The sequence below is a fragment of the Astatotilapia calliptera genome, chromosome 3 (assembly GCF_900246225.1).
Source record: "Astatotilapia calliptera chromosome 3, fAstCal1.2, whole genome shotgun sequence".
In the NCBI taxonomy this organism is placed as follows: Eukaryota; Metazoa; Chordata; class Actinopteri; order Cichliformes; family Cichlidae; genus Astatotilapia; species Astatotilapia calliptera.
In genome coordinates this window covers 5,455,806-5,479,586 of record NC_039304.1, presented here as the reverse complement: position 1 = coordinate 5,479,586, position 23,781 = coordinate 5,455,806, and the positions used below count along the sequence as shown (strand labels likewise).

The window sequence follows — 23,781 nt, the reverse complement described above, 5'->3', positions numbered from 1 at the left end:
ACGTTCGGTCAGCTATACAAGTAACAAACCCTCTCTTTGTGACTCAAACAATTCTGGCATTTTGTGCTAGTTTTTGAAAGATCACATTTACACTGAAACACGACCACTTAGAATGATAAAGTATTTGCACTTTTAATACATCTCCACAGATACTTTGTCATTTTCAACAACAAAGTAACAGAACAGCAAAACAACTCAACATAATGAGACGGGCAACAAGATTTAGGACAGCTCGACAGCATGCCACGACTAGAACCAAAACCTCTTCTTCTTTGCGATTCCAAAAACTTTTTTTTTTTAATTACAAAAAGCTATAAAAATTTCATGACATAAAATACTGTACATTTCACAGGTCAGCATAGTTCTCCCCTCCCCTAAAATTTATCTTATAAAGATATTTACATTTGGTAATGTAAAGTCAGCAAATCCCCCTTACAAAAAGTATTTTCCCCAATGAGAACAAAAATTCTTCAGTTTCCACATTTTCGATGGAGACTTTAATATCAAAACACACCATTTTGGAACAATCTAGAACAGTTAGTTGCACGTGCAAACCTGAAAAAAAGAAAAAGTGACAATTAAAGAAAAATGACCAGTTGGTTTCAGCATCACCTTCGAAAAACATTCTGGGCCAGAGGCTCTGAAAAATGCTTATTATATCATTTTGCAAAATCAACAGAACACTCATCTAACGTTCAACCAGCATCTTCTGGAAACCCACTACAGCCAATGAACACATTCAAATCCAGTAGGAACATGTTAGCTAAGGGTTACAACAATGTACAGGAGTGGACCCGAAAACAATATCCATGACCTAAAGAAATCTGCTTGAATGAAAAATTTTCAGTGTTTTCTGCATACTTTAAATAAGAGGGACTATTTCCTGCTGCAGATCGATACACATTTGGTACTCTAGCTGGTTACAGGCGGACAATGTACGTTGGACTGTTTGTACTCATCAGTGCAACAGACACACTATTTGTGTGATACACTGACTGATTGTCAGGGTCTTTTCATAAGACTTTGTTGACAATCAAAAAAATCAGCTGTAGCATTTAGCATAATGAAGCTCCTTTGGCCACGAATGTTGTTAACATGTAAGTGAAATTTAACACCCTGCACAAATGATCCTCAAGCTTAGACCGGAACCTTACAATCTTAGACGCTACATTGTAATAAACAAAACAACGCAACGCTCCACGTTTAAAGCGACACTACAAAAACAATGCCCTGCATGACTTTCCCCGCTCCATCCAGGAAGCTAAATTTTAGTCAGCTACAGACAAAGAAAAGAAGAGAATGTGAATCTAGACATTTTCCAGCACAGGTAACACCCACACTACCTCTTGTCCTTCTAATTCTTTTGTTTTTAAACGTACTCCTGCTTCAGCTGTGAGACAACTAATTTTCAGCTTGGGTCGCCAAAAAAAGTAATACAAAAGAAAATAATGCCACACAGTGCCACTGTTATGCTTCTACTTTTAGCCAATGTAAAAAGTGAAGTGAAAGCATATTGATAGGCTGCACATCAGCCTTGTTGGGCAGCTGTAAATGTGGTCAGCTATAAGACTATTGAACCTTAAACCTTAAGTTGCAACGTTGTGATGATGTATTAGCTCTGTGTACTCACTCGGTAAACAGCAGTCTTGTACTTTTAAAGTCCTATCATCTGTAGTACAGCACGTGGACTGTAAAATATTTAAAGTTTTAAAGCTGAACCCACACTTTCCTCAGGACAAACTAAAAGGAATACAACAGTTATTGGTGGGCTGCTGACGCAGTCAATCAAATCGCTCCACTTACCTTTTCTACAACATAGAAGGTTGAATGAAAATATTCTTTTTAAATATAGAAAATACTTCACGCTGAGACTTTAGGGGCTTTAAAACAAATGTAAGCCATACATAATTTTAACTTAAATTTGTTTAAAAAAAATATTTAAACAGGATCTTTTTAAATTAGCTATCAAACAAAAATACATTCTGAGTTGGACTTTTTACAGGTTAAAAATAAGCCTGGCAGTGCCCTCTGGTGGACAGAGTGTGACTGGCGTTGACTATGATCTCTTCTTTGGCATTTCTTGTCATTTTTTTCAAACCTGCGGTGACACTGCTGATATTAGCCTTAGTGGATTTTTAAGGGTCATGTTTAGGAATAAGAAAAGATTCCAATATTGATATACTGGTCAATATTTGTTTAATATAAATATACACATATAAATTCTTTATGTTAGTTACATTACAAAAGGGACAATAACGGGTGTCGTTTTTTGTTTTGCTTCGCTTTAATTATCCAGCAATGTATTTCTCAAACTAGTTTCTACTCTGCTACATGTACTGGGAGTATTGTATGGAATGGATGTTGGAGCACACTCTCCTGCAAAAACTCTAAATTAAATTTCTGCATCGATATTTGGTAAAATAAATTTGGGGGAAGATATACAGCAATCAGCCACCTGCAGCAGGTCAAGCTCTAGCTAATCTAAGTAAGCAGTGATAGGCTAGCAATGACATCCACCGAAAGGTATGGGTAGGAATGAAGTCGAAGGGACCTGTGGAAACTTATCTTTTTGTATTCATTATTGTACTCGGCATTTGGTGCAAACTGCAAACTCTGATAGGCCGATAATGACTGTAAACTTCAGCGAGCCCGCTCTAACTAATATTAGGCTATCTAATTAAGTTTGCGCTAAAACCAGCCAGGTTATGGGCAAACCCTGGTTTTTGGAGCTTTTTTCTTTGTGTTTTTTCCCCAATCACCTTATTTTGCAGCCACCAATGGGATAAGAGTTTATCATCAAATCCAATTTTGTTATTTACTTTTCTTTTCAGCATGAAGGTTGTTTGTCCTGTCGCCAGTTGCATTCATTACATTATTTCTACCTTCAGTGTACCTGCTGTAACAACACCAAAAACAGCTCTGTAATACCTGCAAGTGTTAACACTGCAGTTATTATTTTGTCAAAATATTTAGAATAGAAAGTACTGTAACCCACACAGCTGTATTAATCCCCTGTTCCTTTCCTAATGCAAAAATATAGGCAGTTTTGTTCCTTGCCCTTATATGAAAATATTTTTTTCTCCAGTTGGGCATCTTATTTCTTTTCAATGTACATATTTACAAGGTCACTCCTGAAAAAAAAAATGGTGAAAACCAGTAGTTTTTCCTGCCTCCAGCGCTTATAGCTTATCTGTTTATAATTTCCTGAGCAACGATGGACTGCTAAGAGGTGTCTCGGGATATCCAGCCACTTTCTGTGAGGAAGGTGAGAATGCGCTTCTTAAGAACCTTATCCAGGTAGCTGGGCATTCGGCTCTTGGCGGGAATGCCCTGCCTTTTCTGCAGGTGATCTTTGATGATGATGGTTTTGACAGTCAGGTAGCGTGCCGGGCTGAGGTTGAGAGAGTTGCACAGCACCTTCTCCCTGTCTGACAGCAGCTCGAAGCCTGTCAGATTCTCAATGGCAGCGAACTCACCATCTTTGCCCTCTTCTTTGATCCCACCTCCAACCCCTAGTCCTCCAGCAACGCCTCCTCCTCCTCCAGCTCCACCCCCGAGCCCCATCCCAGAACCAAGCCCTCCTCCTCCCGAGCTGCCCCGCTTTGAGGTGACCACACTTTTGTTCTCCTTGCGTTTCTCCCGTTTGTGGCGTGCTGCTTCGTATTCCGCAGACTCCTCCAGGCGTGTGATGCCGTTTCGGCGGTAGCGCTGGAGCTCGCGCACCTTGGCCCTCAGCACTCGCTCTTTATGCATGTTCTCAAAGAACTCTTCAAACTCCCGATGGGCCATGAACTGGCAAAGCGCTCGCAGCCTCACCCGCTGCTCCTTCTCTTCCTTGGTGATTTTTCTTTTAGGTGTACTTGGGAGAGGACCTGCTCCCGATGCCGTCATGGATCCTGATCCGACTGCACCACCACCAGCCCCTGTCCCACTCACGCCAGCTGCACTTCCTACGACTCCCAACATCCCTGTTTTGTCCTTCTCCTTGTCCTTCTTATCTCGGCCCAAAAATGAAGGCACCAGGTTGTAGTCACGAGCGATGTTCTTACGCCGCTGGCGTTCTCTGAGCTTACGCACATACATGTCCACATGGGCGCGCTTCATTTCAATTTCCACGTCCTCATCATCGTAGTTGACACACAGTCCACTGATGAGCTTCTCCGCGTCCTGGTCATACTCAATCTCATAGTCGTCACGTAGTGGCATGTAGCCCAGCTGCTGTTGCTCCACCAAGCTGATATCCAGCGGAGGGAGCGGAGTGGTCAGGCTGGGCGACAGGGGCCCTCCACTCGGGCAGGTGTGGTCGGTCACCCGGTTTGGAATACTGTCAGGGATACAGGCCTTCCCCAGGTTTCCATGGATGTACATGGTGACATAATGTTCCATGACTTCCTGAGGAGTCCGGGATGCTCCAACATGATCGGCCATGTCCTCCTGAAAGGTCACAAAAAGGAAGTTGTTACTAAGAGGACACCTACACCATTATATTTTTTCTATGTTATACTAGAAGATGAAAAAGTGATGCTCAAACAATCTGCTTAGCTGTTCAAGAGAAAATGGTTTAGAATGCTCATCATTGATATTTAAATATTCATATTTTCTGCTTTTCAATTTTGGGTTATTTCACCATGAAATATTTGAAAATGTACATTTTCTGATGCATTATAGGGGTGCATAATTTTATCTAAAAACTTCCAAGTAAGTCAAACTTAATATAATTTATTTTACACAGACAAATATTCTAATATGCTACACATAAGCCATATGCACTTTGTAATTGACTGTAAATGGGGCTTTGGAGGTGAAGTGTAACTGGTCCACATATACTTAAGAGGAGTTTGTACATTAACAGATGTCTGTGCATTTTTTCTGATTTTACACTTGAGTAAATTAAACATCACTTGGTGGTGGTTGGTTTGTACAACAAGATAACTGCATATCTGTAACATGTCCAGCAAACCTTTCGTGACACTATTCCACTCTTAAATGTTAGCCTTGGTTTTTGGCCCTTTGACCCCTGGGATAGGCTTCAACCCTCTCCTGACCTTGAGATGGATAAGTTGATAACAAAATAGATTGATACGCTTTTGCATTATGAAAAATGAGATTTAATTACAGTTACATTACTTTGCTTTTTGTGTTTACACAGAACTATTCTTTATTTTCCCTTTCCTTGTCTTCTGACTTTGTTTCAGGGGGCGCTAAAGCAGATCTTCCGCCTCCATCTCCCCCTCTCCCTATAGTCACACCAACCCTCTGCATACCCTCCATCACTACATCCACAAGCATCTCTGTGGTCTTTCTTGTGCTGTTTTCTTTTTTTTTGTGCTAATAGAGTAGGCACTAAAAAGCACTGTGACTCAAGGATTCGTGGGATATTATGGAAAAAATGTAACATTTGTGTAGATTCCATTAGTCCGATATCAAAATAGTTGGTCTTTGGTACACATTTAATTCAGAGGTTGATACACTTTACATGTTTCTTTAATATGCTGCATTGTAACACAAGTTTCAGGTTAGGTTTCAGTTAATAAGGAGTTAATTACTACTTACTACATAACAATATAGTTTTTCCTTACTTATTTGCTTCCTGTTTTGCCCCTTGTTGTTTTGTGACTCGGAGCAATACAATTATTGAGTGATAATTACGATTATTTTTCCTTTTTATGCGACGTGTTGTTGACATTCCACGTTTCTTAAAGTAAATTGTAACACTATTCTCAAATCTATTTTATTCAGGCTTTTCTTCTGTTTTTAACGTCTCGAAAATTATGTAAAACGATAACAACGAAAATAAGAAGAAAAAAAATCTTTTTTTTATCTTAAAGGTCATTAGCGTTATTCTTATATTACCGCTACAAGCCCACTGCTCTTGTTTTTTCTTTTCTTTTCTAAGCACTAGACACAACGCAACTCCTATGAATTTGTATAGAAAGCTCTAAAGGTCAGAAAAATAACTTAAAAAGTGATGTACCCAGTTTCCAAATCCATACTGCTCGATAGCATCGAGTAGCGACTGCTCTTCCCTGCTGGTCCACCCTCCTTCTGCCTCTGTACCCCAGAGAGAGAACCGACCGCCGTCGACCTGCTGGTAGCCGTGCCATCTCCGGTGATTACCGATTTCGGCGCCCGCTGAGAAGCACTCTGGGCACAGCTCGATATCAGGGCACTCGGTGCAGCGAAGCCGCAGGTTTGTAACATCTGCAAGGCAGTTAACGCAGTACTTCTTCCCCAAGTCGGCCATCTTGCCTGGCGTCTGCTTCTTGTTGTTGGAGGCAAACCTTCGCGCCTGCGTACAGCGAGCCTCGCAGCGCGAGCTACTCACATCCTGCTTATAAATATTAATGAGAATGGGTCAGGGCTCCTGTGATTGGCTCTTCTGCTTAGTTTCCAGGACAACCGAAACAAAACGAACAGTTTCATTGACCACAGAACTGCACGAGCCTTACCTCTGTATACAAAGTAAATATTATTAAAAATGGACAAAGAGGCGGGAGAGGGAGAAAATAAGGTAAGAATTCACAGTGACAGAGACACAGAGGAGAATTTTATTTCTGTTAGTGGGGATAAAAATGAAGCTGTCTCAGCTGAAATGCCCACATCAGACCCTGAAGAAAAGCACTGTGACAGCAGGAAAGTCACAGAAGAGTTCTCTGCTGAAGAGGCCGCCGCTTTTGAACCAGAAGCCAAAAGTGAAGATGAGCTCTGCACTGAGTTTGATGTGATGACTAAAGTCAAAGAACAGCCACTGTGCCACGAAGAAAGTGTGGTGTCTGAGATGAACAGCACTTACCACGATGACGCTCTGAAGCTACATCCTGAGACTCAGGACACGGAGATCTCCAGCCCTCCACACCACGAAGATGAAGAGGCTGAAAAAGAGGGAGCCACATCTGCATGTGCACAAAAACTAAACATAAAGTACAAAGAATATAGACAGCTCCTCCAGGAGGTGTGCAACGAGCGAGATAAGGCCAGGCATAACAGCAGCCAGCTGCAGATGAAACTGGCACAATACTTCAAGAAGGCTGGGGACAGTGTCCAGCTGGAGGGTGAGAAGCCTGTGTCAGAGCACCTGCAGGAGTACGAGAGGTACATCAACACCCTGACTGACCTGAAGCAGCAGCTCCGTGCTGAATCAGAGGCAGCCCAGCGTCAGGCAGAGGACCTGAGGCTACAGTCCCAGGAGCAGCTGGGCAAGGTTGGTGTTGTTTTAAGGGATTGTGTTTTTTACATTAAAGCACAGTTTTACATCCCATATTCACATCTGCAGTAGCACAATAACAATTAAACTTCCAGTCTATTAAAGCTTCAGTCTCTCTCGGTATCTGGTAGGTCATAGATGATGTGATTTATTGTTGTTTGGTTTAACTCCAATGTTCATAAAAACTGAAAGAAATCAGATGGGTCTGATTTCATTAAAAATTCTGTCTCTGTTTTTTTATGCTTTCAGACAGAATCCTTTTCGACTACTATTCAACAGGTCAAGTGTCGTTTACTAATCAGTAGTTGTTTCACACTTCATTGTTCCCCACTCAATCTTTATCTGCATCCCACTTCTGTTACCAGCGTTGGGCCTGGAGGGGGCAAATACTGGCTATAATTTAGTGGAAATTTACTGAAAGCCCCAATCAGAACCTTTAGATACATCTGCATCTAAAGGACAAAGGTCACTCTTTCAAGGATGCTACTGTTTACATTTTGGTTCTAAAGAGGAGTGAAAGAAATCATCTGTGTCCAACTGTTATTAACGACCCTCTTTGAACAGAGGAGGTGGCTTACGACTCCAACTGTTTGCCATCTATAATCCATTTTTGAGATACCTTCCCAAGCACCACATGATAGTTTGAGGTAATATCTCCCAATGGTTTCATCCAAACCTCTGCAGATATCACACACACCCGTTTTCACACCTTAGCTCATGTGGTGAGCCACATAATCAAGGGCTTAAATACTTCTGACTCTCCATCTTTGATCTTAGAACTCAAGAAGCTTATCGAATGAGAGCTGAATCATCTTCAACAAACTTAAAGAAGTCCAGTCGCTTTTTTAGTCACAAGCACTTGACAGTTGGAAAGAAACACACTCTGCCCTAAAGCGGGTTTTATAACTTCTGCCTTCATGACTCTACTGGTGTTGCTGTGGCATAACTTTTGTCATCGGACAGGACGCACAGGTAACCTTGACTCCGAATCTTAACCCTTAAACAAGCCAGAAGGATTGTAAAAAACTGAAACCTTTAACCTTTCATCAATCAGGTGGTCTAAAAATTGCTAAGACTTTAATCACTCACTCCTGTTGCTTGTAAGTTGGATTTTCCAGAAAGCTGGATTCTGTCTGTTCTGCAAAGACACATTTTCAACAGGCACATTTAGGTCCACTTTTAAAAATAACAACAATGTGATATAAAGTGTTTATGTGACTAAATACATTGTAGATTTAAAAGAAAAAGAAAAAAACTTTAGTTAACTGAAGAAAGCCACAGTTTCTGTCAGGAACTGGAGTTTCATTTTACACTTTAAATGTAAATCCTAAAAAAATCAAAAAACAAAAAACGCTGATGCTGATTGCCATGGAGGCATTATTTTACATGTCTTTGAACCTACTTTAGGCTCCATCACTGACTTGATGACTTGTTTAACAGCTTCACACTTCTTTGTTTGGACACCAAACCCACAACACCTTTTAGGAAGAAACTTGTTATGTAAATTATGATTCACAGTCTACACCATAAGGCCTCTTCTTACAGGCCAAACAGAACAATAGCTGCACTTATTACAGTCCCGAGAGATCAAAGTCATTTATTTTCCATGAGATTAGATTTGCTACAACTTTACTGCCATTGTTGAGAGTAGATGTGCAGAGAAAGCTGCTTCTTTCTGAAATCTTCAGTCATTCCTTAGCCTGTATTTAAAAAGGAGCCTAAATTACAACAACAGAGGATTAATTAAATCGATGATCTTTTGTCACCTGAAATTGATGTACTTAAGGTACAAGAAAGAAGAGCCAAAAACATTTTCAGTTGCTCACAAATATGAGCACAGTTCTGCCCCCGTTCTTGCTGTTCACAGTAACACCCACTGCAATGTATCTGCAAGATAGGCGGACAAATGAGGAAAAGAGAGCAGCTTTGATTCTGTCTTCACAGGGGCACACTTATCTTTTCTTGAGACTGTTTTTAATGTAGCCTATACAGGCTCCTGTTCATTAGTGTTGTCCTTAATTTTAAATATGAATTCAACGTTAAAAGCACAAACAAAAGTAAGTAGATTTTAAAATCACAGTTTTGATATGGCAAAATTTTCCAGTTTCCAGTCATTGTGGATCAAAATGATTGAAAGACTTACAACCTTAATTAAGTTGATAACACTTACAATTGTGTTATTTTTGTAATTGTGTGTGTTGGAGAATTCTGTCCACAACAAAAATACGACTTTAATGGAATGAGTACAGTGCTCTGTAAGGGCAAAAGGTGATATATTTCAGTTCAGCAGTCCGATTAGCTGCATTTGAACCTGAAATCCATCTATTTGTTTGTTTGTGTTTGTTGGCTTCAATTTCACTTCAAACATGGGTGAACTAGACACACAGACGTTAGCACAGTACATGCATGAAACAGTAAATCATTTTTTATGTATTCATTTTCTTATCATTATTTTTGCATGTTTAGAAAAAGGGAAAAGCTTTTATATGATACCTCAGTCTCTGCAGGGAAAATTGGCACAAGTGAGCCACACATGCACACTTGCAGGGAAGCTGGATGGATGTGCAGTGCATACTGAACTGTGCAGACACAGTGGAAGCTGTGGAAGATGCACAAAGACCGTTTGTTAAATATAACTTGAAACTAAGTAAAAATCTGCTGTCATTTTAATAAAAAATACACTGAAAATACAGTGACTGTACATATAGCCCTGTTATTAAAATTATTTAGCAAACTGTTAATGCACTCAAAAACGGTCTCATCTTCATCCTCAGGTGGAAGATGAATGGCGAGCACTGATGGCACTGAAACAGGATACAGCTGTGAAGATGCTAAGCAGACGCCAGGGTAAAGAAGCAGCTCGGGCCAAAGTGGAGGCGTCTCTGCGAGCTGAACAGCTTCGGCAGGATGAGCTGATCAAACTGCGGCTGAAGCACATCAAGTTGAATATGAAGATTTGCAAGCTGGAGGCAGAGCTCCGCCGTGGGGAGGAACATGACAGGGACCCCATACAGATCCAGTTTGAGCAGCTGCAGGCTGAGAAGCTAGAGCAGAAAAAACAAGCCGAAAAGCAGCACGAGGGATCAGTAAAGCTGCAGAAGAAGATCAGCAGTAGCTTGGAGGTATGCTGACAAATCCATGGATACAGATTGCTTCTAATTTCTTTCATTATGAGCAATAGCAGTGATATTTGTTGTCTCTCTTGTATCAGTGCCTGTCACATGTAAAGGAGAAGCTGCGCTGGTGCCAGATGGAGGTCAAGGTGAAGAGAGAGCAACTGACTGAGGTGGAGGCCGTGGTGGCTGGGAAGAGGGACCACCTAACCAGGGTCAAGCAAGAAAACAGTCGCCTGCACAGACAAAACCTGAGGTTGAAGGAGCAGCGTGGGCTGCTGGGCAACAGGGTCCTGCTGCAGGACTTTGAGGATACTGTGAATGCCTCTGACCAACTGGAGGAACAACTAGAACATCTGAAGTGCCGGCAAGCCGAGATCCTCTTCAGCTGTGGCGGGTGGAAGAGTCAATAATGACTAAAACTTTATCTCAGGTTTCAAAAAGCTATGAAAAAAATGAGAAAAGAACACATGTAGCTGACAAGGAGCTACCAGGAATGAGAACGAGCACTAGCCTTTACAGTTTGATTCAGTGTAGTGTCTCACTGTAAACTAAGCCTGCGTGCAGTAAAACTTGGAAAACCATAATCTGGATAAGAAGTCATGGTCGGAATTCCATGCATCCTCTCATACAAGATTATCATCTTAGATAAGGTGACTCAGACATGTTGAATGCAATCTTAAAAACATTGATAGAAATAAAGATACATTTTTGTGCAGTTTTTGTATTTTAATATGAAAATGTACTTTTTTTTTACCAGAAGGTTTTAGTGTATTTGTCCTGTAGTAAAAAGAAAAATAATTAAATTTAATTTTACAAAGAAAACGTAGTAGCGGTTAATACTGTCACCTCACAACTAGAAGGTTGTATATTTATAGTTCATGGCTGGCTTCAGCTTCTGTGTGAGAATAACTGGTGATTTTGAATTGCCTGTAGGTGAAGATGTGAGAGCGACTGGTTGTCTGTCTCCGGGTCTTCTCTGCCACATGTGGAACGGGCTCTGCTGAATCAAAGTTTCATACTTCTTAAACGTTACCTTGACATCTTTGATAGACTTTCTAGCCAGAAAGTTTGTGTTCAGCAATATTTAATCCAATTATTTATGGATTAAAAAGACAAAAAGACTTTGACAGCAATTGTATGAAATCCATAAATTATATATATATTCATATATATATATATATATATATATATATATATATATATATATATATATATATATATATATATATATATATATATATATATATATATATATATAACTTCAGGCACAGAACCTTCTTTGGTTCAGTCTTTTTTTAAGACAGAAGCATCCTAGTGAATGCACATCTCTATAGGGTAAACCTTAAAACTGTAACCTAACACAAAATACATTTCAGTGACGACCACATTTATTTAATTCCATATACATGTAAAAACCATCAGCACATATCTCCACCCTTTCTGCATACATTGAGAATCTGAAACATGGAAAACAGCACCAAGACCCAGTGCAGAAAAGAGTAGGCTTCACAGATAAGACAATGATTAAATCAGACACAGTATAAACCGAGGACCTGGAGTGGAAGTGGATTGCTAGGTGGCATGCAGGTGCATGGCAACTGTGGGCAGGCTAAAGCAGCTTAAATAACACACCCTATAGACAACTGCATAGAGACATCAGTTCTTGTGTGAATGGCAGCTTATAACAACCAATGTCTTTTAGTTTTGAAAAAATGTATACACATCATACACATGCTGTAGTGTACCTTGTGAAAGGTACAGAGACACGGTGTTTAGAGAAAATATGTTTTAGCTGTTCCAATACTCCTGACACATAAGCATCACTGAGTGTTTTCACTTAGGCAGCAGTTGTCCTTCTTTCTTGCATGGGCTGAAGTTTTCTTTAGGTGCCTTTCCAGCTTTGACACATGTCCAGCTGGGATAGCCTCCATTATCATTAATGGAGCTCCAGTGGAGAGCGTGCAGTCCTTCAAGTATCTCGGTGTCAACATCTCCTCAGACCTGACATGGTCTGCCCACATTCAGGTCCAGACCAAAAAGGCTAGGCAGTGCCTGTACAACCTACGACAACTGAGGAAGTTCAGGGTCTCTCCAAAGATCCTCAGGACTTTCTATACAGGTGCTGTGGAGAGATGTGAGAGATTTTGAAGGACCCGTCCCATCTGTTGCTGGGATGGGACAGGTCGCCCCCTCCCCCCCATTATCCTTAAGTGACTGAGACAGGACTCATTACCATATTCTCATATCATCCTGATCCTTCTGGCCTCGCTATAGCACATGACATTTTAACACCCTTCCCACACAATGTGCACAAGATGTAATTTTCCATATTGTTTTATTTTATTTTATTTCTATTTATATAATGTACATAACTCACCCACTTGCAACACATAATGTCCTCTTTGTATATACTCATTCACTGTATATAAAGTTCTGTCTTTCTCTTTTTTTCGTTGCACAGTCGAGGAGTGTATCAGGTCACATTTCACTGTGTGTTATACCTGTATAGCCATGCATGTGACAAATAAAGAATCTTGAATCTTAAATCACATTTACTCTGGGCCTTCTTGATGTGATGTGATGTTCTTCTGCTTCCCTGGCCACTGTGTCTGTAGGGATGGTGTTCACTCTATGTTGCAGCGTCCTGGTGACACCCAGTATATGCTTCAGTGGATGAAGAGAGTCAAACATTAAATCCTGATCTGTATGCATAGGTTTACGGTACACATCAACTTTTAAATGTCCCAGATTACTGATGAAAATCTCACAATCTGAGAAGACTAACCTGTCATGTGTTGGTCCACTGAATTAATGTGATCATTGAATTGTGATATGTGGAATCGTTTCTCCCACTGAAAATGCTACACCCAGATGAACAGAATCAACCTTTTAGGAGTGTGGATAAAAGTTTGTTAGGTTGCCAGCTGTGCCACGTTTTGATCTAGTTGCCAAACCTGGAAACCTACAATCCATCAGCCCAAGTGTTTCCTGTATAATCTGTTTATACAGAATAAATATTACAGAAAGACAGTATTTTAGAATAGAATAGAATAGAATTCAACTTTATTGTCATTGCACATGCACAGGTACAGGGCAACAAAATGCAGTTTGCATCCATCCAGAAGTGCTTTAGTGATATAGATATATTACAATATATATTAGCAATAATATAGATATGTGAGTATATTACAGAAATGGGTCTATTATGGTATGTTATAATGTACACGGTATGAAGTATGTTGTGAATATTCTATAACTATAAGTATGTACAGGCTGTAGTGAGTACAAGCTATGTACAGGCTATGAACAGGATATGAACAGGATATAAATATGAAAAACTATACAGAATATGAAATAAATAACTTTACAGAATCTGAGATATACAGCTATACAGAAATGGGAACTATGCAAGTTGTAGGATTAAAGATTATCGAATGTACAGAATGATTATTTACACAGAGCTATACAGTAGTGCAGTTAAGATAAGTGAGGGTGTAGATAGTTTCTACAGAGGCTATATAAAGTGCTAGTGGTTGTGAGTGGTGGTTCAGTCCATGTTATTATTGTGTGTTTGAGGGTACAGTTGTCCATTGTGGGTGTGTGTATGTTCAGTCCATGAGTTTAACGTGGGTCAGATGTCAGGAGGCAGAGTTCAGGAGTCTGACAGCTGTGGGGAAGAAGCTGTTCCGGTACCTGGTGGTCTTAGTCCGGAGGCTCCTGTAGCGCCTCCCAGAGGGCAGGAGGGTGAAGAGTCCATGTGATGGGTGACTGGGGTCTTTGATGATTTTCCCAGCCCTTTTCAGACACCGCTTCCTGTAGATGTCTTTTATGGCAGGAAGTGGTGCTCCGGCGATGCGCTGGGCAGTTTTCACGACCCTCTGCAACGCCTTCCGGTCCGAGGCAGAGCAGTTCCCGTACCAGACTGTTATACAGTTGGTCAGGATGCTCTCGATGGTGCAACGATAGAAGTTCACCAGGATGTCTGAGGACAGGTGGTTGTTCCTCAGAGTCCTCAAGAAGAAGAGGCGCTGGTGAGCCTTCTTGACCAGCTTGGAGCAGTTGGTCGTCCAGGTGAGATCCTCGGAGATGTGGACTCCCAGGAACTTGAAGCTGCTCACACGCTCCACAGCCGTCCCCTTAATGTGGATGGGTGGATGTGGGTCAGCATTCCTCCTGTAGTCCACGATGAGCTCCTTGGTCTTCTCAATGTTAAGCAGCAGGTTGTTTCTGTCGCACCACTCAGCCAGACGATCCACCTCCTCCCTGTAGGCGGCCTCATCGTTGTCACTGATGAGGCCAATCACCGTGGTGTCATCTGCAAACTTAATGATGGTGTTGGAACCATCAGCAGGTCTGCAGTCGTGGGTGAAGAGGGAGTAGAGGAAAGGGCTCATCACACAGCCTTGTGGTACACCGGTGTTCATCGTGATTGTAGATGAGCAGCGGTTATCCAGCCGGACATGTTGGGGGCGGTTGGTCAGGAAGTCCAGTAACCATTTGCAGATGAGGGAACTGATGCCCAGGTCTGTCAGTTTCCTGATGAGTTGTGAGGGGTGGATTGTATTGAATGCTGAACTGAAGTCTATAAACAGCATTCTGGCGTAGGTGTTGTTGTTGTCCAGGTGTGAGAGGACAGAGTGCAGTGCGATGGAGACTGCATCCTCTGTGCTCCTGTTCTGGCGGTATGCGAATTGGTGGGGGTCCAGGGTGGGGGGGAGACAGGATTTGAAGTGTGCTAGGACCAGCTGCTCTAAGCACTTAGTGATGATGGGGGTGAGTGCTACTGGGCGGTAATCATTGAGGCAAGATGGGTTGGAGTTTTTGGGTATCGGGACGATGGAGGTGGATTTGAAGCAGGCATTTTCTGTTCATCAGAACATTTTGTCTCATCAAAATATTATTTGTCAGAAAAATGAAATAAATCCAATGAGTGAAATGGTCTAAAAATTATTTTAGACCATTTTAAATTCATCCATTTGCTTCAGCTTATCCTTTTCAGGGTTGCGGGGGGCACTGGAGCCTATCCCAGCTATCTTAGGGCAAGAGGCAGGGTACACCCTGGACAGGTTGCCAGTCTGTCGCAGGGCTACCACACAGAGACAAACAACCATCCGTACTTACATTCACTCATTCACACTTATGGGCAATTTAGATTTTTCAATTGACCTATCCCCTCTAACTGCATGTCTTTGGACGGTGGGAGGAAGCCGGAGTACCCGGAGAGAACCCACACAAACATGGGGAGAACATGCAAACTCCACACAGAAAGATCCTGGCTTGATAGTAGAATTGAACTCAGGACCTTCTTGCAGTGAGGTAACCGTGCTACCCCATTTTAAATCACACTAAAATACTATTAGTGTATTTGAGTGCACTGCTGATGAGGGGTCGTTAATCATGTGTCATGTCATAACATGAGCCAAGGTGTGAAAAAAAGTGTGGGTCATTATCACCAGAGGTTGTGGGTGAAACCACTGTGGGATCTTGCCTAACCCTATCAAGTGACCAATTGATACCATCTGATGCAAGGTGTAAATGGGGGTTCAGGTGACTGGGAAAGGATCTCAAGACTGCATTGTAGGTGGGAGTGGCTTACGACACCAACTGTCTTTCACGTCTGAAACATCTGCAAGAAATTTAAAGAAGTCCAGTTGCTTTTATTTCCAAGCTCCTTTCCATGACCTGGATGACTGAGAAGCTACACGGACATCTAACAAATGGTGTCACTCCGATGTAAAGTTGATATTATCATAGCTAAGTGTCTTTCAAACAGACTACAGTTTTTCACACCAGCAACATTTTGTACCAAAAGTCAGAAGAGGCTCACAAATAATTTTAAATAATTTGTAGAGGAGCACTTTATTTGTCCCATCACTGTTCAGTCTCAGCACCCAGACATGTCTGAACCATTCCTCCCTACTAATCATTTACACACTATATATATGCATACATACATATATATGGACACACACATACATCTCAAATCTGAACAATGAATAACCTCTGGTACACACTTCTGATCATAAATTCACTGACTGAGCAGGAGCTTTATTTAAAATAATGCAGGATTTTTACATTTTATATTTCAGAACAAACTTTATAGATGAGCAGGAGAGTAATAGTTTAAGGATGGTTATGCTTCCTGGAGAGTAATGCTTCCTGAATTATAATATCATTGCGGACCAAGGGCGAAGAGGGATCAATACAGATTTCACGAGACTTTTTGATAACGAAACTGAAACAAAGAAAAAGGATTATTATTACTAAAATGTATTGTTTTATTTATTTTACAAAATAAAAACAGCTGCAAAATAAAGATGTGCATGAGACAAAATTTAGATGCCAGGTGAGAGCAAATACTAAGACCAGATAAAAGCTTATATGTTAAAACTCTCATTGTCCCTGAATTCTACTTTATTTCCTAAGCAATGGTCATCCTTAGAATGATTTATGACACTTGCATGTGTAATAAATATGTATTGAAATGTAAGTAAACTTGCTGTAAAGGAACTTACATGACTGCAGTCATTGGACACCGTTGATCCGTAATGTAATATGAGCTGATATCAACCTGCCTAATTCTTATATGAGAGAAGCTGCGGCAACATCCTGGACAATAAACAATAAGAAATGTATTAGACTGTTTTAAAAAGTACGACAGAAAAGAAATCTCTATAAACCAATAGTAACAGTAAGAATAAGGAACATTTTTGTATGTTACACAGGGCTCTAGAGTGCGACCAATTTGGTCCAATTTGGTCCTAATTTCTCAACGGTGCAACTAAAAAGAATTCTAGGTCGCACCGGTGCGGCTCTATGGAAGCCTGTTTCTGCCACACACAAAAAAGTAGCCATCGAAATTTCGACTTATTAACCCGAAATTTTGAGTAAATTAACTCGAAAGTTTGACTTACTAACTCATAATTTTGAGAAAAGTAACTTAAAAATTTGAGTTGCATTGTCAGTCAGTAATCTACGTGAATGATATCATTTCCTTGTTACCCGGAAACTGAAGTCCTTGGCTACAAATGCTACAGCTAAGCTACCAGTATTAGAGCCAGTCATGAATGTACAAATAGCTGAGTATTTTCTCCGTGGCTTCAGAAAGGATGAAATCCTTGTGTTATTACCTGAATCACATGGCGTTACAATCAGCAAACGTACTCTAGAAAGCGCCAATTTGTTGCGCAAGAAAATGACCTCATTCACGTACATTACTAATTGGCAGAGCTAACTCGAAATTTTGAGAAAGATAACTAAAAATTTTGAGAAAAGTAACTCAAAATTTTGAGAAAAGTAACTCAAAATTTTGAGAAAAGTAACTCAAAATTTTGAGGAAGATAACTCGAAATTTCGAGTTTTTGATTTTTTTTTTTAATGGTGGAAACAGGCTTCCATAGAGACCAGCTGTTCAGTGCAGAAAACCCCAAAACAAAACAAACAGAGATAGGTGGGAACTCTCTGACTGGCCGTAGTCCAGTACAGATATTCCTGTAGTCCTTCGCGTGTCTATGTTTGAAAGTGCATTTGGATAGAGGGAGGTGAGTAGCTTGAATAAAGCAATATCGATTCATGAAATTCTGAATGTACTTTTAAATATAAGTGTATTTTTACCAGAAACGCCAGAATCTCAGGTTAAAGCTCACACAATTATTTTAACAACCTCCAAACAACTAAAACATGATGAGAGCAGGTGAAAGGATTCCAAACAAAGGAGTAAACACAGAGCGCGGACCCGATACATCAGTGAGATGTCAGCGTGTCCACGTACGTGCCATCGGGGCTGGAAGCCGACAGCTCACATATTATGCATGAGGTCCGAACTCTGTGTTTATGTCTTTTTTGCGCTAGATTCTGATGCTGCAAATTTTTTCACTCTACAACCAAAATTGACTGAACCAGCAGCAAAAGAAGATTTAAAATTAAAAGTTTTAAAAATCTCATTTCCAAGAGAGACCTGGCATCATTTTTTGAAAAATTTGGGTGCACCTAACTTTTGTCCTGGTGCACCTAAGAAAAAAGTTAGGCGCACCAGTGCAACTGTGGCAAAAAGTTAGTCTAGAGCCCTGCTACAAATTTTTTAAAGTGTAAAATGTAATTGTATATAAAAAATATGTCCTAATTTGCACACCTTTCATTTCAGAAATCTGAACACTGAATAAAACCAGCTCCAAAATTCTATATCAATAAATATATATTCATTTGCTTAAAATGTCAACTAGGCTGTCATATGTGAACCTAAATGTGAAACAAAGAAGTTTGTTCATTTTGTTGATCACTTCCAGGCAAGGTGTAGTAGAGGTGATGTCGTCTCTGAATGTTTGTTAAATTTGTGACCAACGCTAAAGTAATGAAAATAGTACTGATGTGAGGATTCTGAGCAATTTACAATGAATCAATTTTGTGAAAGGATTCACAAAATTTTCATCCATGTTTTTGGATACAAAAAGGGAAAGCAGAAGCATACTAACTCACCATAACCAGAAACATATAATATTTGGTAGGTTAGGTTAAGTAGGTTAAAGATATCTTTGGCTAGCGTTGTAGTTCCCTTAATAAATTATGACTGCAAACTGCATTTTCATTTTTTCTTCTATGTAGGATAAAATACTTTTTAAAGCCATCTTAAAAATTCTACCTTAATAAGTGTGTACTTATGATTATAGAGGCTCAGTAGACAAGCCATTATAATACACTGAACAAAAATATAAACGCAACACCTTTGTTACTGCTCCCATTCCCCATGGGATGGACGTAGAGACCTAAAATTCATTCCAGATACACAATATAACCATCCCTCCCAAACAGTGGTCACAAATCAGTCCAAATGTGTGGTAGTGGGCACATCTGCTATATTGAGATAATCCATCCCACCTCACAGGTGTGCCACATCAGGATGCTGATCTGACATCATGAGTAGTGCACAGGTGTACCTCAGACTGCCCACAACAAAAGGCCACCCTGGAATGTGCAGTTTTGTCTCACAGCAAAATGCCACAGATGCCACAAGCAATGAGGGAGCGTGCAATTGGCATGCTGACAGCAGGAATGTCAACCAGATCTGTCGCCCGTGCATTGAATGTTCATTTCTCAACCATAAGCCGTCTCCACAGGCGTTTCAGAGAATATGGCAGCACATCCAACCGGCCTCACAACCAGCCCAGGACCTCCACATCCAGCAGGTTCACCTCCAAGATCGTCTGAGACCAGCCACCCAGACAGCTGCTGGAACAATTGGTTTGCACAACCAAACAATTTCTGCACAAACTGTCAGAAACCGTCTCAGGGACGCTCAACTGCATGCCCGTCGTCCTCATCGGGGTCTTGACCTGACTCCAGCTCGTCGCCGTAACAGACTTGTGTGGGCAAATGCTCACATTCGATGGCGTCTGGCACGTTGGAGAGGTGTGCGCTTCACGGATGAATCATGGTTCACATTGTTCAGGGCAGATGGCAGCTGAGAATGTCCCAGTTCTTGCATGGCCAGCATACTCACCGGACATGTCACCCATTGAGCATGTTTGGGATGTGCTTGACCGGCGTATACGACAGCGTGTACCAGTTCCCACGAATATCCAACAACCTCGCACAGCCATTGAAGTGGAGTGGACCAACATTCCACAGGCCACAATTGACAATCTGATAGACTCCATGCAACGATGTGTTGCACTGCATGAGGCAAATGGTGGTCACACTAGATACTGACCGGTTCTGGGACCCCAGACCCCCAATAGCGCAAAAAACTGCACATTCCTGGGTGGCCTTTTGTTGTGGGCAGTCTGAGGTACACCTGTGCACTACTCATGATGTCAGATCAGCATCCTGATGTGGCACACCTGTGAGCTGGGATGGATTATCTCAATATAGCAGATGTGCCCACTACCACACATTTGGACTGATTTGTGACCACTGTTTGGGAGGGATGGTTATATTGTGTATCTGGAATGAATTTTAGGTCTCTACGTCCATCCCATGGGGAATGGGAGCAAAAACAAAAGTGTTGCGTTTATATTTTTGTTCAGTGTATAAACATATAAATGAGTATTTTATATCATTTCCCTCCAGCAGAATGTGTGAAGGTTCAAAATAACTCAGGACTTCTGCTAAACTTTGCCTAAATATTTTGTGGTACAAGTTTGAACATATACAATGACTGATTAGTGCTGGTGCAAAAAATTTGGCAAGTTGTTCATCCACATTTTCAGAAACAAATAATGAAAGTAACATCACACTAACTCACGTAAACCGGAAGCATAATTTGCTTGGAAAGGAGAGTTCGGTTGTTGTTTCACTCTACGCTGAGGAGCTGCAGAGCTGCTGGGAGAAACTGTCTCTGAGGGTGTGGTGACTCCTGGGACCTTCAGCTCCACTACAGGAGAAGTAGTTGCTTTTGTCCCATCAAGGTCTCCTAAGGGTTGAAATACAGGACAAAACTATTTAGCTGTATACAAAGAAAATAATGCAAAAAAAACTTTCTATACAGGAAAATCTGAAACTGTTGATTTAATGAGATAATTACGTAACTACATAATTTAAGAAGTGGGTATGCAAATTATTAATTCACAAAGATTCAGTGGCACCATTTTCTATAGAACTCAATAGTCAGTAGTTATTGGTTTGGTACATGTTAAACTCCTTGTTATGTAGAGTCTTGATTCTATTTTGAGCAGAGATGAAAGCAGAAAGGAAGCTTACTTTTTAAGCTTGTGTTGGTGGAGTTGGTTTTATTATCAGGGATGTAGACTGCTGGTACACTTGATATCCAGTTTATGTCAGGTGGAGGCTGAATACAAAACTCTCTCAGCAGGATTTCCTCATCAAAGATGCTCGTGCTTCTTCTCTGCACAAACACTGCAAATGACATCACCTCAAAACAATGGATCTACACTGAGTGATTATATTTGAAACATGAGCTATTATTGGAGGCATAATTTTACACGAACATTTTCTATTTAAAACACCAAAAGCAAAGCTCTTACCTGGGACAAGATGTGGAGGTAAAAAGAAAGCAATCCACATGATGTTCATTAGAGCTACGATAACATGAGTCCACTGCATGTTTCTGTGTGCTGCACATGCACCTGGCACTGTGAGCACAGCAACAGATGGTGTGCAATAAAGACATGCTGAAGGATGCACAGCAGCCCTCAGATATTTTAAAATAACTTCATCTCTCTCTGCGGGTGTTTGTGGGTTTCTGATTGAGCAATTTCTCATTTAACCACAAAGAACCAACAGCACATGATGTTCAGAGTGTCTGGTCCCCAAAGCACAAAATGTACCATCAGTGCAATTAACCCGAGTGACATTTGGACATCTTGAACATCACAGTGAGTTCACTGTTCTTAAGCTGCCCGAACACTCATTTGATCTATTGATACTGTTTAATCCATGCTTCCCCCTCCACAATGCGATGCCCTTTATCACAGGTGATAATTTTTTTTTCACTCATTGTGTCTTATACAGTACGCGAAAAAGGGCGATTGTGGTTCAAGAGTTGGGAGTTTGCCTTGTAATTGGAAGGTTGCCGGTTTGAGCCCCGGCTTGGACAGTCTCGTTGTGTCCTTGGGCAGCCTCGCCTCTCAGTGCGCCCCAGGGTGGCTGTGGCTGCAATGTAGCTTGCCATCACCAGTATGTGAATGTGTGTGTAGATGACTGGATGTGTAAAGCGCTTTGGGGTCTTTAGGGACTAGTAAAGCACTATACAAATACAGGCCATTTACCATTTATATGAAAAAAGTGTGATGATCCTCTGCTCTCCATTACATTATTTAAATACAGTTCTTACAATATCATGTAAGAACACGTGATGATCACTCTCATTGAATCTACACAATACTAGATTTAAATACATTAAATAGAAACAAAGAATAGTGCTGCGGAAACGACACACTCTTCACTAATCGGGATAATTTCAGAGTTTTCTTCAAAGTTTTCTTCTTTATCAATGAGTGATACACGTTTTTATTAAACATTTGAACATAATACAAGACAAACTCTCGTACAGGATATAACGTCGGAGAGCTACACGTTTTGAAATAAGGAGCAGGCGCATCTATACACGCAGACATACCAAGACATTTTTGACAGTTTCATGCTCCCAATTTTGTGGAAACAGTTTGGAGATGACCCCTTCCTGTTCCAACATGACTGTGCAGCAGCGCACAAAGAAGGGTCTAGAAAGACATGTATGAGCGAGTTTGGTATAGAAGAACTTGACCAGTCTAAAATTGGGGTTGATAAAAATCCAAATGAACTCCTTTTGTGTAGTACATTCATATGTAAATTTTTTAAGTACTAACCCCTGACAGTTTGCAAGCAGATCAAGCAGAATCTTTTGAGGTTGTTTATGATTATTTATTTAATCTTTTCTAAATTTATTTAAAGGATTTAAAGTGATTAAGAAACATTCATAGAGTTCTTTATCTACACAAACACTGTAGAGTACAAGAGGTTCAAGGTGGTATTTATCTTACTTAATGTTACATTAGGAGTTGCTGTAGCTCAAGAGGGAGAGCAGGTCACTTTGGTCAACAGCTACAGAAATACATTTTACTTTGGCTTTGAATATGGGATGACTTGATCCACTTTCAAGGAAATAAACATTCCATACAATTTTTTCCTGTCATTACAGAACCTCAGTGACAATTTGCAGTATAAAATTTGTAGAGGGTAATTTTGAAATTTCAAGTTTGACCTGATGATGGCAGTGTTTTTTCACTTCTACCTGTGTAGATCAGCGTGCTTGTATTCAAAAGGTTTCCCCATGTAATGATCTGCTAGAGGATGTAGAGAGCCATAGCCCTGTCTCCCAGGGCATGAAGCAGGCATGTAGGAGATCCAGGCTCCAGACATCCAGAGGCCCCAGAGTGCGAGAGCCCAAGGAGGACCACCGGAGGGGGATCCGTGCCACCGTCCTGGGAAGAGCTGAGGAGAGCCCCAGATGAGGGGTCACCCAGCAGCCACGGAGCAGAAGCCAGAGGGGGTTGCAGTGGCGTGCCTGCCGGCTCTGCCGGCAGCCAGTTGTGCCAGAGTGAACCGAGCCGCAGGCCCAGAGGCCGGAGGCCCGAGGGCCCCCTTTGCCCCGGAAGAGGCCTGACCGGGCAACAGGCACCAGGCCCTGCCAAGTAGTCACCAGGAGTGAGCTGGTACATACCTGAGCGCCCAGCCCCGGACACCAAGAACCACGAACCCACCGACCCCTGAGGGCATCAGTTACCGGCAGGGAGTGTGGTGAGGGGAGATAGGCCTTTGTCTGCACTTGTATGGTTTCTCTCCTGTGTGGACTCGTTTGTGTGTTTTAAGGTCACCTGCAGTGGTGAAGGGTGACCCACACTGATCACAGAGATGCTTTTTGACCCCACTGTGAAAGAGTTCATGTCGTTTTAAGTCACCTGAAGTGGGGAAGCTTCTCCCACATTCTTTGCCGTATTTCAGTTTGTCGCCAGTGTGTTTACGTTG

General features: G+C 41.2%; 2 protein-coding genes across 3 annotated transcripts; one reads left to right on the top strand and one right to left on the bottom strand.

The window, feature by feature from the left end:
* Positions 1–113: 113 nt before the first annotated feature.
* tada2b (transcriptional adaptor 2B) lies at positions 114–6,274 on the bottom strand. Its single transcript, XM_026160535.1, has 2 exons — positions 5,975–6,274; positions 114–4,434 (listed from the first exon to the last, which is right to left on the bottom strand). The coding sequence occupies exons 1-2, from the start codon at positions 6,242–6,244 to the stop codon at positions 3,223–3,225; spliced, it is 1,482 nt and encodes a 493-aa protein (XP_026016320.1). The 5' UTR covers positions 6,245–6,274; the 3' UTR covers positions 114–3,222.
* Positions 6,275–6,469: 195 nt separating this feature from the next.
* On the top strand, positions 6,470–11,031 carry cfap184 (cilia and flagella associated protein 184). Of its 2 annotated transcripts, XM_026160543.1 has the most exons (4): positions 6,470–7,201; positions 7,454–7,483; positions 9,979–10,326; positions 10,416–11,031. In XM_026160543.1, exons 1-4 carry the CDS (start codon positions 6,479–6,481, stop codon positions 10,728–10,730), a joined length of 1,416 nt encoding a protein of 471 aa, XP_026016328.1. In that variant the 5' UTR covers positions 6,470–6,478; the 3' UTR covers positions 10,731–11,031. The 2 variants fall into 2 exon arrangements, with proteins under 2 accessions (XP_026016328.1, XP_026016333.1); XM_026160548.1 differs by lacking the exon at positions 7,454–7,483.
* Positions 11,032–23,781: the final 12,750 nt, after the last annotated feature.

Coding starts and splice junctions, on each gene's coding strand:
- tada2b (XM_026160535.1), bottom strand. CDS start 6,244: ATGGCCGACTTGGGGAAGAAGTACTGCGTTAACTGCCTTGCAGATGTT. Junction 4,435..5,974: donor AGTATGGATTTGGAAACTGG/GTACATCACTTT, acceptor GTGACCTTTCAG/GAGGACATGGCCGATCATGT.
- cfap184 (XM_026160543.1), top strand. CDS start 6,479: ATGGACAAAGAGGCGGGAGAGGGAGAAAATAAGGTAAGAATTCACAGT. Junction 7,202..7,453: donor CCCAGGAGCAGCTGGGCAAG/GTTGGTGTTGTT, acceptor TTATGCTTTCAG/ACAGAATCCTTTTCGACTAC. Junction 7,484..9,978: donor TTTCGACTACTATTCAACAG/GTCAAGTGTCGT, acceptor CTTCATCCTCAG/GTGGAAGATGAATGGCGAGC.